Source organism: Epinephelus fuscoguttatus, linkage group LG13 (assembly GCF_011397635.1).
Source record: "Epinephelus fuscoguttatus linkage group LG13, E.fuscoguttatus.final_Chr_v1".
Lineage (NCBI taxonomy): Eukaryota > Metazoa > Chordata > Actinopteri > Perciformes > Serranidae > Epinephelus > Epinephelus fuscoguttatus.
Window position 1 is genome coordinate 9,680,845 of NC_064764.1, and position 13,239 is coordinate 9,694,083.

Genomic DNA, 13,239 nt, shown 5'->3' on the forward strand with positions numbered 1-13,239 from the left:
GGCCCATCGTATTAACATTCACTGGGGCTCGTCCTAACCATCATACATACATACACTTCACTGACATTTTTGTGACGTAGCACACGACAAAGGTACAACAAGAAACTCAAGTTCAATAATAAGAAATCTGAACCCTAATGCTAGTTCTCACACTGAAGAGGTTGAAAATATGTATCCATACACATATGATGGACCAAGGTCTTTTAAGGCTTCTAGGTGATCCAAGAGATGAGGCTGAGCTGTAGTGTGAGGAGAACCAGTAGAAATCTGGGCAGGTGTCTTATGCCTGGTTCACACTACACGATGTCAACCCGATTCTAGCCCAACGCAGCAAAGTACGGTGTCGGCATGGATCGTGAATGACAATGAGTGTCGTACGCGATAATCCATTGTTTCATCTCGTGTAGTGTGTCATAGTAGACGACAACTGAAGCCACGTCTGGGAAGCCTCACGACGTTCCGACAGAAAGTCTAGTGTGTTTGATTTTCTTTTTGTCGTTCACGACATCTCCCATCACTTTAACCAATAGGAACACAGCGTGATCTGCTGCTGTGGACAACTGTATGTCAACAGTCCAGCCTTTTGATATTTCAGAGTAAAAAGAAAAAGGATGGCATGAAACAGCAGAGGCACCTTAGCAACCTGGTGAGTACTTTCATTAGCACCAGGCTAGCAAACAATGTTATTTCTTCATAATGGAGACGGACATAAGGTAAGAAAATAAAAAAAAATAGTGGTGGGGTTTTTACTCACCACAACTGCAGACAGTAACAGCTTAATTTCAAACAGACTATAAACAGGCTATCATTTAAAATTCCCTCTGTATTTTTATATTTGTACTTTTTATCCCCTCCCATTTGCCTTGATAAAGTTAATGCATTGCACCATCATTTCAAACTCAACACTTCCTGTACATGTATAAACTTAAAAGCCACTTATAACCTTCATTTTCTAAATAGGCTTTTAGTGTGAAATATTTGCAGGAACTTGTTGTGGAGGATTCAGTGACTTGCATGTTTGCATGCAGAACTTCAAATGTAGCTCCTGACACCTGGTGGCACTTTTTACGTTACTACAACCACATTTCAGCTGGCTCAAGAACGGACACAGTGACTGAAATAATAGTACTAATAAAAAAAATAGGACAAGAATAACCTGACGACCAGGGTTAATTGGTGTTGACCATTGTATAGTCTGTCATGTCTGTCGACCAAGTCAAGGCACGATTTTATGACTCCACAATCGCGTAATGTGACATAGTGACTGTCAGAATGGACAGAAATGTCGTGTAGTGTGAACCAGGCATTAATGGGTGACTGTCAGTATCTAAAGAAACCTAATGCTGTGACATTTTACTTGAAAGTGTGGAAGAGTTTATCGTCACATATTAGGCAGTAGCAAAACTAGTAGTGATAATAGTACTATAGTGGAGTTTTGAAAAGTGAAGCCTATGCAGAGGTGCCTTAAACCTGCATTCCTTCTAATGGCCAGCAGGGGGCAACTCTACTGCTAAAAGAAGTGTGATTGTAGAAAAGCCTTTGAGAAAATGGCCCTACTTCTCCTTTGATTTATTCCTTCAGTAAACATTTTCCTAATGATTTTAATGCAAATAGACAATAAAGCAGGGTAAGCTTTGGGGTGTGGCTACCTTGTGATTGACATGCTGCTATCATGGCAACCTGTCCATCCTATGTGTATCTTCATGGTTTTATCACAAAGAGTTTTGCTAGTTATTCTTTTTTCTATCAGCCACAACAGCGGGACTAGTATTGCTTTCACCATGTAAGTCTGTGTGTGTGTGTTATCATGACAAAATGTGGTCTTGAAGACACTTATTGTAGCAGAACCTACCACAGAGGTGGACAGATTTTGTCACTGCGACAGGGTCCCGACCATGCAAGATGCAGTAACAAAACTTTACAAGTATGTATTTGTGATCTCAATAAAGGCTGCGTTCAAAGATGGGTTTGGTGCGAACAAGGGCTCCAGAAGAAGGGTTGATAGGAAGTAGGGAAGGGGCCATTGCCCTCACAAACCACACACTTTACGCCCCTGGCCCACATTCAATGCATCACAGCTAAAGTGATCCGATGGTAAGATGGTCTCTACTTTTACTTTGTATGGGTCTTGTTAATGTATTCTTTTGCTGTAAGTGCACAGATTAGAATGAAATCTCCCTCCCTCATCCCGTCTTAATGGATGCTGGTTGATACAGGTTTTGTGCACAGCCCAAGTTGCACTGTGTCAGAAGCCTGGAAAACTTACACTTCCTGCTCCTGCCCTGCCGTTCCAGGAGGAGATTACAGTGAGCTGAATAATTAACGAAAACAAGCTGGCAAACATCAAATATTGAAAAGGTAATGTTTATATGCTAACGATTAAGATGGCAAGCGAAGCACTTACTTGTCTAAAAGAGAGAGCTTGTCAGCCAAATGCATCTCCTCCTACCTACCTGGAATTTCACAACACTAAGAAGAACGAGGAGCCCTCCCCCCCTGTTTTAAGCATTGTTCTGATCAATAATTAAGTAGACTAAATTAATAATGAAGGCTGAACAACCACAGCGGTGAGACATCCTTTCTTGACCTCTCTCATGCTGGGCCTTTTTTTCTATAACTTCGCAACAGGTTTTCAAATGTTTGTCATAGACAGAGTTATAGTTCATCTCTCTTTATGTTGGATTATTAAAAGGCACAATAACTCGGAGCACTAAATGTACTCAAATCATAATCACAACAGGTACTTTAATCACAGCAAGTCTGAAAATAAAGCATTTTTCAGTTGAACAGCTCCCACAGACTCCCTCAATGCAGCCAGTTGCCAATTACAAACTTTTGATCCCTTTTTGATTAGACCTCCCTTCCAGTGCCATGTCTTACTTACAGTTTTCTGCTGCTGTTTTCTCTCAGAGGTGTGGACCTGCATGCAAGAGAAGCACTTTTGACCTCTGTGCTGACAAATCTTGGAAGCAGATGGCTGATTCTCTCCAGACTACTGGTAATTCACTCCACTTGATGGGATTTACAGTGGGCTTTGCATATTCTGTACTCATCCCTGTCACTTCAACTATCAAAGCATCTCACGGCCTTTCAGAGTGAACAACAGCAAGGAGGGTCAACGAAGAAGGGATTGTGGCCCCTGCTCAGAAATTTTCCCACAGGAGATGTAAGGTATATTGGTTTGTAGATAAAATGTATTACATTTACCACTATTAACAACTCTGCAATATGTGACTGCGACTATTCTCATTCTGATAAAAAAATAAAACTGAATTGGGCTGACTGAAACTGGTACTCGGGGAGGCAGTCAGCAAGAGATGAATATTAACATTTTCAGCTTCAACTTGTTTTTGATATGGAGAATAAAACGGCAAAAAAGACATGAGCTGATTTTTGGCCAAAGTCTGCAAGTGCACCTATTAAAGATAACACAGACTTCGCTCATTTATCTAAAGTGATACAAGCCAAAAAATTACAGGCAAAATGCCACCAATGGTTTGACTGTGATAATTACATGGGATATTAAATACACAGTCAATTGTGCTGGATGAATATAAAACCTGTCCAAGTTATTTGAAAAGAGTTGGCTTTCCATGATCATTTACATATATCGAAACTTAATTAATGAAGCACCAGTTTTTCCACGTGCAGGTAAATTACCACCATAACACCTCAACCACCACATTTATTGCTGCAGCATTGGGTAGTTGGTTTAAAAAAAAAGCCTTGAAGTTGCATCAATCAGTATTAAAAATAGATCAAATGACTGGTTTCGCACATAGTAATGAACCCAGACCCAGAATTATCACCTGACTGCAGTTCCACCCAGCTGTACAAAGTGTTTTAGCATCTTTCAGCACATTGTTTTGGTTCAGTCTCACCACTCTCATCGGCGTTGCCTCCAGCAACAGCAGACAGGTGTTTTTAGCAATAAAGCTCTGATAAAGTGACATTTTTCCAACTAACTAGTGACCATAATGGAGAATTTAGCAGCTTAAGATACAGGTATTTCCCTCAGGAGTTGGTTGAGACCAAAACAGAGCTTAAAGGAAAGTGAATATTGCACTAACATTTACCAGGTGTAATATATAAAGCTTGTTTCTGCAAAGTTTAATATTTTTAAATAATTTCCAATAATTTAATGTACACCCACAGTATGTCAGAATTAAAAGCTCTCTATGCCAAATTCATCATTCAGAGCATATGAGTTGCCTGAACAGGCTTCTGGAGATGGCTCAACCCCTTTTTCTTCCCTAGGTCTTCAAATACCGATGATTTGTCACACCCTCTCAGTGTCTGATAGTGATGCATAGGGCACCCTTTAATCAATATGTGTGACGCACATCTAAGACACATTATAGCATATGGTTAATGTGAAACAGTTGCAGTTAGATTTAGGCAACAAAACTTCTTGGTTAGGTTTAGAAAAAAGATTATGTTTTGAATTAAAATAAGGATGTTAGGGTGCGATACGTTACGTTACATTATGTTGCGTTGCATTAAGTTGCGTTGCATTATGTTGCGTTGTGTTGCGTTGCATTGCGTCGCGTTACGTTGCGTCACGTTACGTTGCGTCGCGTTACGTTGCGTCACGTTACGTTGCGTCGCGTTACGTTGCGTTACACAAAGTTAATACATCTTGTGCATGATGTCAATGCATCACGCACAAGATGATTCATGACAATTACATAACATTACGTAAAACAACATGGATTTTCTCACTTTTTATCGGAAATAAATTAACCTCTGGGTCAAACATTGCTGTGGATGGTTTTACACTAGAGTTAGTTGAAACCCCTGTACCTCTCATCAAGACACTGAAGGGTGCCTTTGTCAGGCTGAGCCAGTGCTTACTCCAAGAACAGCAGTAAACATTGGCAACAATGCTGACAGACCTAACAGTGTTAACCACAACTAATCACAGAGAAGCTCCAACTACAACACACACAGAGGTAGCGTGACTTCAGTCTCTACTCAGGACACCATTACTCCACTATATCTTTACATCGTAAGTGGTTGTTTGGTGCTTTATTAATGATCAGAATGTTATGGAGGTGGCTCAACTTTTTCTTCTTCTCCAGGTCACTAAATACCAATACTTTGTCAGACCCCCTTGGAGTCTGATAGCGATGCGGTTAATGTGAAACACTCACGGTTAGGTTTAGGCAACAGAATTACTTGGTTAGGTTTAGAAAAAAGATCATGTTTTGAATTCAAATAAGTATGTGTGTTACGTTACGTTACGTTACGTTACGTTACGTTACGTTACGTTACCTTACCTTACCTTATGTTACCTTACCTTACGTTACCTTACCTTACGTTACCCTTACCTCACATGAAATTATTACGTCATGTGTGTGATGTCAGTGCACAACGACTGTACATCATGGCTCATTACCGCTCATGTTATGTTAAAACAACATGGACTTTCTCACTCTTTATACTAAATCAATTATTGTTTTGGTCAAGCATTGCTATGGATGGGTTTACACTGGAATTAGTTGAGTCACCTGTGCGTCTCGTAAAGACACCAAAAAGACCCTTTGACATTGATAACACACACTGAGGGGTGTGACAAAGCGTCAGTAGTTGACTACCTAAGAATGATAACAGGCTGACTCGGTACTTACTCCATGAACAGCATTTACCAGTCACAACAGCGCTGAACAGTGCTGAACCACAACCAATCACAGCGAAGCTCTTTAATGCCACATTTTTTTTCTCTAGGGTTCTTTCTTTCTAGCAAAATCTTACTCCTAAATTCTGCAGAGTATTTATTTGTAAATATATGATATAGCAAAAGGTATGAATACCATTTCCAATCTATAAATAATTTGAAAAACTCTTCTCATATGATCAAATAGGTCTTTTTCACAGTTGTCATAGTGTAAAAAGGCACAGGTGTTACTGTTGATGTTAACAATGGCTGTGTCCTGTCCATTAATAGTATCCCAGGAAGCCATGATAGTGTGACAGTGAGCCAGCATGCACAATACCTGAAGCTGAAGCAGCTAAATGGAATTAAACAGTCATTAATTTGATTTTTTACGCCTGGGACATGTCAAAATGTCTTCAGTGAAAAGGGGTTGAAAGTTCCTTTCTCTAATTTACTCATGACCTGTTGTTTTATTTTAGCAGGAAATAATTTAATTAAAGATGCAGGAAAATCTCAAATTAAGACCTCATTTTCTATATCACTGGTGGTAATGGTGGTAACAAAAATATATCACAGCTCAGCCATCCCTTTTAAGTCTTGGGTGTTTTATTTTGGCTCTTCCTATGTGTAGATTACTGGTTCCAATTTAAAAACATAAGGGATATGGAATTAATTTGCAAAACCTACAGCATGTAAAGAAGTGGGAACAAATGTTCTTTTCTGTTGCAGTCTCAGCGGTATGTGACGCATATATGAAGTGTTTTCACAAATCTTGCCTGGTTCAGCTTTACACTTTACATGTGTCGCAATTACACACTGGCTTCACCACAGGCATCCCGTCACCAAGTCTATCTCTGCACCCAGAACAGAACAAAGATTAACTCAGTGTCAAGATCATTTAGGGATCCTGTGTTCTGCCTCAGCGTAGCCTTCAGTGGCAGTTGTTCATGGTCATCCACAGATGCAAAGCAAACAGAATGACAATCTTTGTCAAACCGAGTTTTTTTCATCCTCTTTTAAATTCCATGAAACAGAATCTCATTTAGTGCTCATTTAAAGACAACACTGCTGAAACTGGTACCCCATTGCCATTTTCATGACACCACTGCCCGTAATTATGTGTCTTAGCACTGAGGTGACACTGAACTCATCACCAAACAGTTTTTCAGCCAGCCACATTCTCCCTGGGCTGAAAACTGTCACACATTAGTGTTGTTGTTAAATTGCATGATATGCAGGAAGGAGTGGATAATTAAGCCCTCTGCAATTACCGTCGGTTTTTTTTTTTTATTATTATTATTGAAAGGGGTTTATCTTTCTCACGATGGACCATGTGTCACATGTTCTGTCCTATTAATTCTAATTGATGCTGGGCGTGTGTGTGTGTGTGTGTGTGTGTGCGTGCGTGCGTGCGTGCGTGCGTGCGTGTGTGTGTGTACTTTGTCCTCAGTGTATGCACTTAAGCCTCCTCAAGGCGTGTTGGATAAAAGCCTATGCATATGAGAGTGTGTCAGGAAGTGGGGACGTAGGCAAGTGTGTATTTGGACAGGATGTGTACCATTATCGTTCATTACAAGCCAATCATCACCACCATCAACAGCAGCACAAAATGATCCTCCATTATAATACAATACATACAGTCACAGGTGTAGGCAGGGGACATGTCCTTCCCAATTAAAATGCATTTAAGTAGCTGAGAACTTTTATTTTGACAAACTGCTAGAACGTGAGTCATAGACGTAACGATGCCTCTGGTAAAGTAGCAGCATGCAACCTCAAAAGCAATGGTTTTAAGAAGAAGTTGAAAAGAAGAAGCAACTATGCACCGTTGAGGCAGGAAGTGCCATGACATTTCCACCACAAATTTAAGCTGCGAAAGGCAAAAATTTAAAATAAATTTACCCAAACTGAGTGTTTGATGCTCAAAAGTTCTTGGAGGAGGTCCCCAAGACCCTTACTTAATATGTTTCCCCCAAATGAGGAAGAAAAAGCCTATGCCCTTGCACACTATAGGTATGGAGACAGTTTATCCGACTGAGAATCTGAAAAAATAAATACTGCGAAGTCAAATATTAAAACAGACGAGCTCATTCATCACCACCACTGGCATTTGCTATGGATTCTTTGAGGACAACTCTAAGACTTAAACTGTGACGTTAACAAAGCACCACCACTCTAAAGCTCCATTTTTAAATAAGTTTTCTAACGAATGACAACAATCTTAAAAATTTCAAAATCACAAAAAATGTAATTTTCATTTGGTCTTGTTTGTGCTTTAATTAAACTTGTCATAATTAGCCTATTATCATAATAAAATTATTTGAATAGACTTAAATATCCAAATGAGCTCCCTGTCTTCTGAGGTTTTATTCTCTTTTAAGCTACCTAGAATCTTTGATGTTTGTAATATTTCATGGAAATGTTCCCCCCTCTCTTTATATTAACATCCCAGTATCCTGTTATCCAGGCTGCAAACAGACAGTCATGACTCCATATTGATGTGTGGCTGTTATGAGCTATAATATCAATACTGCTACTGCCCATGAGTGTGTGGAATCGGCTTGGAGCTATTTTAAGGGTTCAGACTTGGACAGGCGACAGGGGAAATATATGGCGGCACAGTCGGCTGATTTACAAAGGGAGGCGAGGCGCTGTGCTCTGCAGCCCGGTCCGCTCCTTTTTATCGCTTTGGGCACCGAGGAGAGGAAAAAACAAGTTTACAGCTCGGTGGCCTATAAAAGAAACGACTGCGTTTATATTTAAAGTAACACCTGATGAAACGACCGGGGATGCAAAATAAGCCAATCAAACAAGACGTGTGATTTCCCGGTTCCACAATTTGGGGGACTGAAGCCTCAAACAGCTGTAATCAGTATGAAATAACCAGGAGTTGACTATGATGTTGAAGTTCCGCAGCGGCCACATAAAGTAGGCTATTCTGACTTAATGTCACTATCTGTATCCTCAAACTAACAGTGTTGGTGTTGTTATTATTGTGGCGCACATCGCGTTATTCTGGCGACAATCTCCCCTATCATCCCCTGCTATTTTTCTCCTTAAATCATCCTCGGCTGTTTTTCACTTTGTCTCGGATCGAAATCATCGATCCCTTGCCTGCCAGGTGATTATTCTGACATGGTCGGCGGCGAAAGCTTTGCTGTCATGCTCCGAGACCAACTCAACAAGGCTAAATGCACATCAAGCGACCCAAAAACTCTGCATCCTCTCATCACAGGGCTTTGCAGTGTGCAGGAATATCTGCAGCCTATATGCTCCACGGCACAAACACCAAACCCTGGCATGCTTGCCGGATACACACACAAAGCAACAATAATAAGAATGAGGCGTCTGTTTTAAGAGCTCCTCTAAACTTTGATTCTGTCCTCTAATGCTGCTGAGTCCTGCTGGTTTGACTAATCTGTTTACTTGGACAATGGGTGCACATCGGATAGAGCACCAACACAGCCTGGAGCGACACCGCAACTCTGCCCTAATGATATGACTCTCACCGGAGCAGTTCCAGCCGGTCGGCGTCTGGCAGTCGCTGAGGGAGGACGGGAAGGCGCGCAGCTGCTCCACAGGTAAAGTGGCAAGAAACGAGACAAGGGTGATCCTGAGCCAACCTCCCGCCGTCCCGCTCCACTGGCGCAGCCGTCGGTGCTCCACGAGCGGTGCCTGCGCCGCCACGGAGAGACCCATATCTCACTGGCCCCGACAGCACAGGCGAGGTGGGGAAGAGACGCAGACTCGCACCGACAACTCCAATCCCGGCAGGTTCAGCGGGGCGCCTAGAGACCGACAGCAGACCATTTTCCGTGCGAGACCGTGCGCCCCATGTAGCAGTGCCCCGTGTAGACTGACCAAATGGGTTCCGCCCGATCCAGGGAAGGCTGTGGAGGGAGGGAGAAACTGCCGAGGGGTTGGTGAGCGATGGAGGAGGTTGTGTGGGATGGAGTCGGGTGGAAAAGTTAGCCAGGCAGGCAGGAAGACTTGCGAGAAGGGGAGGATGCTCAAGGATGAGGAGAGGGGAGGAAAGATGAGAAAGAAAAAAAGGGGGTGATACAAAGAGAGGTAATCAAACTGTAAAACTGAGAGGATGTAGCCAGAGTATTCCTCGGACAGGGTTAGGAGAGGACGGCAGTTGTGTGATAGTATCCAGCGGGTGAGACGAGCAGATCTCCTGCACGAGCGGAGCGGTCCTCTCGTTTACTTTGTATGTGCGCTGCGTTCAGAGGCGCAGTGAGTTGGTCTCTCTCTCTCTCTCTCTCTCTCTCTCTCTCTCTCTCTCTTTCTTTCTCACCAGCAGCTGGTTTCTACCGTGGTTATGATCACGTGGAGTATGATGCCATGAGGGAAGGAGGGGGGTGCTCCTCTGTAATAATTGGAATATCTTAGTGGTGGAGTAGGCAAAAGAGAGGAAGGCAGAATGACAGAGATGGGGGGGAGAAAAAGAAAAGGAAAAAGGGAGGAAAGCAGAGAAAGCCACAGTGCTCCAGGCCTAGTCCTATCAGTTAGCGATGCCTACACCATAGGCAGTATAAGGGAGGATACACTGCCTTTATAATTGGCCCGAAGCATTTAAAAATTCTGCAGGAATCGATTCGTCCAGCCTGGCCTTGGATAATTGCTCCGCTTTGAAACGACACTGACGCTATTCCTGGGTCTCTGCCTCCAGGCAATCCAGAGAGACCTCAATATTATTCATACAGTTTTGGACATAACCCACTGCTGTCACGCGGGGCAGGATGCGGCGAGTAATTGACATGCTTTCGGCCATGAAAGTCCTAGAAAGTGTAGCATCTGCGCGTGTTAAAGAGGCCAAGTCAAACATCAGGTTGAGAACACTCCCCCTCTTTGAACCAAGGAAATTAGAAGCCATGCGCATGGAAAAGTCCATTGGAAACAAAGGGGCTGCTGTTAAGGCCTGTCATGACGATAAAGACACTTGACCTCATGATATTGAGGAAGCTAAGCTGCAGCTGCCTGTAAACAAATAAACCTTTTATTGCGCTTTACTTAGTTAAAGATCATTACATAGAAATATCCATCGTTTGTCTCTGCTAATGGGGTTCATGACATGCATGTTTTATCTGCTGCTGTAGCAAAGCAACTATAAACACACACAGAGCTACAGACTGGAGGTCTTCTGTGTCATCGTAATGAAGAAAAAATATGGATTTCTTCTCATACACACAGAGAGGGGGATGGGACCTCGAGGTGCACCAAGACACATTTCAGATGTTGGTGATAACAACTATGACTGTAATCATGGCTGTAACAGAAGGCACACTCTTTATGTCTGCACTGATTCTCATGGTAGTACAAACCACTGGAAGACTACCATACTTCATTTGCACATTGTAAACTGAGAGTAACATTTTGGGACACTTACTGGGTCATACACTTGTATTAGTTTGATACTGTCAGTCAGTAAGAAAATCAATTTATTGTCTTAGTCTGACTAAAACCAGACTTTTAAAACACATGTAAACATGTTAGTCCAACTGAAATCGTACTAAATTAAATTTCTCAAAGTCGTACTAACTCACAGTTGATTGGGAGCTGAGTTACTCCTGCATGTATACAGTCAATTGGACCCAAACTGGCTGAGGCGCTCTGCGCATGCTCCACAGTTTCCGCCCCGGGCTTTTACCCGGAAGCTGACAGAACAGAAGAAGAAGCTGGTAACAACATGGCGAAATCTACATCCAGAGCCAGGCATTTTTGGATGGACGAAATGTACAGAGCTGTAAAGTTGTCCACCATGGTACCAGTTTGCCGCTAGCCTTCTGTGGCTAACTCATTTGACGATTGTTTGGTCTGTGACATAGTAGGTCAACTGGAAAAAGGTCCAGTACTAACAAGCTGAAAGGGGGCATATCGCCACCTATCGTAGCGGAGAGTTGGACATACTTTGGTCAATAAATTGATTCCCCTCTTGTGCTTGTATACTGGGACAAGGACAGTACAATCAGGAAAGACTCGTCTTTTATAGTTAAAAGAATATTTATTAACATGTGCACATAAGAATAAAAAAATGTGGAAAGTCTTTGGTGATTAGACCCCGTAGAGATGGTATGATTTAAGGAGGGTTGTGAATCCGTAGTCGAATAGGGAACCCCCCAGGGTCTAGACGCTGGTGGTGGTAGAGGTGGTGAAGTTAAGTGCTGATGATCTGGATAAGTAGAGGAAAGAGCCTTTATTGAGCTTGTCCTGGACTCTGGATACGATTCTGGGTGAATGGGGTGGAGGAGGGTGCGAAGACTCTGCCTAAAATGATGATTGACAGCAGCAGAAAAGAGAGCAAAACTTTTGCCATGGCATCCTGATTGGCTGATAGAGATCAAGGCAAAGTTTGATTGGATAACTAGAAGAGTGAACACCCATTGAGTGGCGTAATGGATGGGCAAAAAGAAAGTTTTCCTGATTGAACTTCTGCTGAGCTTCATTAGTCCAATTAAATGGCCTAGTTGAGCTATAAACGTAGCTCGACTTAACTGTGCATGCAAACATCACTGATTGAATCAACTGACTGTAATGTGAGAGGGATTGCTTTATTTTAAAAGTTACTGAGACTCAACACTGCAGTTAAACACAGAGGTTTTAAGCCTCTTTTGAGCTCATTGTTTTGGTTTCGCGGCCTGTACGTTTACTGTATGAATGAGTGAACGCAGGCAGTCTACAACTCCCACAGGTGGCTGTTTCCAGTAAAAATGCTCTGATAAACCCACTCTACCTGCCCAGCACCAAACAGCAGACAGACAAAGTGACCGCTAACCACAAGCAGCATGTAATTTTTCTCAGGTGGTGGTGGAAACCAAAACAGGGCTTACAGGCAAGTCAAACTTTTGGACAGATTTTGTCAATGTGACTGTGTCACAACTGTGCAAGATGCAGTCACAAAACTTTACAGCTGTGTAGTTGAGATGGCAATGAAGGCTGAGTTTGAAGATTGGTGTGGTCCAAGCAAGGCAGAGGGAAATAGGGGGATAGGAAACAGAGGATGGGCCGTTGGCCACCCCAGTGTATGCCCCTGTTCCACATTTGTTTTAAAATGCGATTGGAGTCCCAAGATGGTCTCCAGTGTTGCTTTCTTTCTGAATGACATTTAAACATGCATTAACTGATTTTTTTTAGCCACTTGGGGCAGCAGAAACAAGCTGTTAACACAACACTCACATATCTCTTAGTTTGATATTGCAAATTCACTAGCAAACAATGGTGTCTTTATACAGCTAGCAGATACGGAGCAACATTAGCATTTACTGGGGTCATTTTTCTGGATCCCTGATGAATATAAGATTCTACCAACTCCTAAGGGGAAATATCTAGTGCTTTAGCTGCTAAACGCTTCACTATTTTTATCAGCAAGTTGCTGACTTTGTCTGGATATTGTCTGGTGCTGGGCAGGCAGTGCACTGTGAGTATTTTGGACTTACAGATACAGTTACCTGTATATGACACTGATGTGAGCTGTCAAAGAGAACTAAAACAGTTGAGTTGTGTGTCATCAAAAATGTTGGTCTAAAGACACAAAAATACTCTGAGAGCAACAGGGGTAACCTTGGGGGGTCCTCAGAGTT

General features: G+C 42.3%; 1 protein-coding gene across 1 annotated transcript in view; it reads right to left on the reverse strand.

The window, feature by feature from the left end:
- The window catches only part of tmeff2a (transmembrane protein with EGF-like and two follistatin-like domains 2a), a 152,885-nt gene extending 142,989 nt beyond the window's left edge, over positions 1–9,896 (reverse strand). Inside the window, exon 1 of the mRNA XM_049594828.1 lies at positions 9,166–9,896. Within this exon, the coding sequence (XP_049450785.1) occupies positions 9,166–9,355 (190 nt within the window). The 5' untranslated portion in view covers positions 9,356–9,896. The remainder of the gene's footprint in view (positions 1–9,165) is intronic.
- Between the last annotated feature and the right edge of the window lie 3,343 nt (positions 9,897–13,239).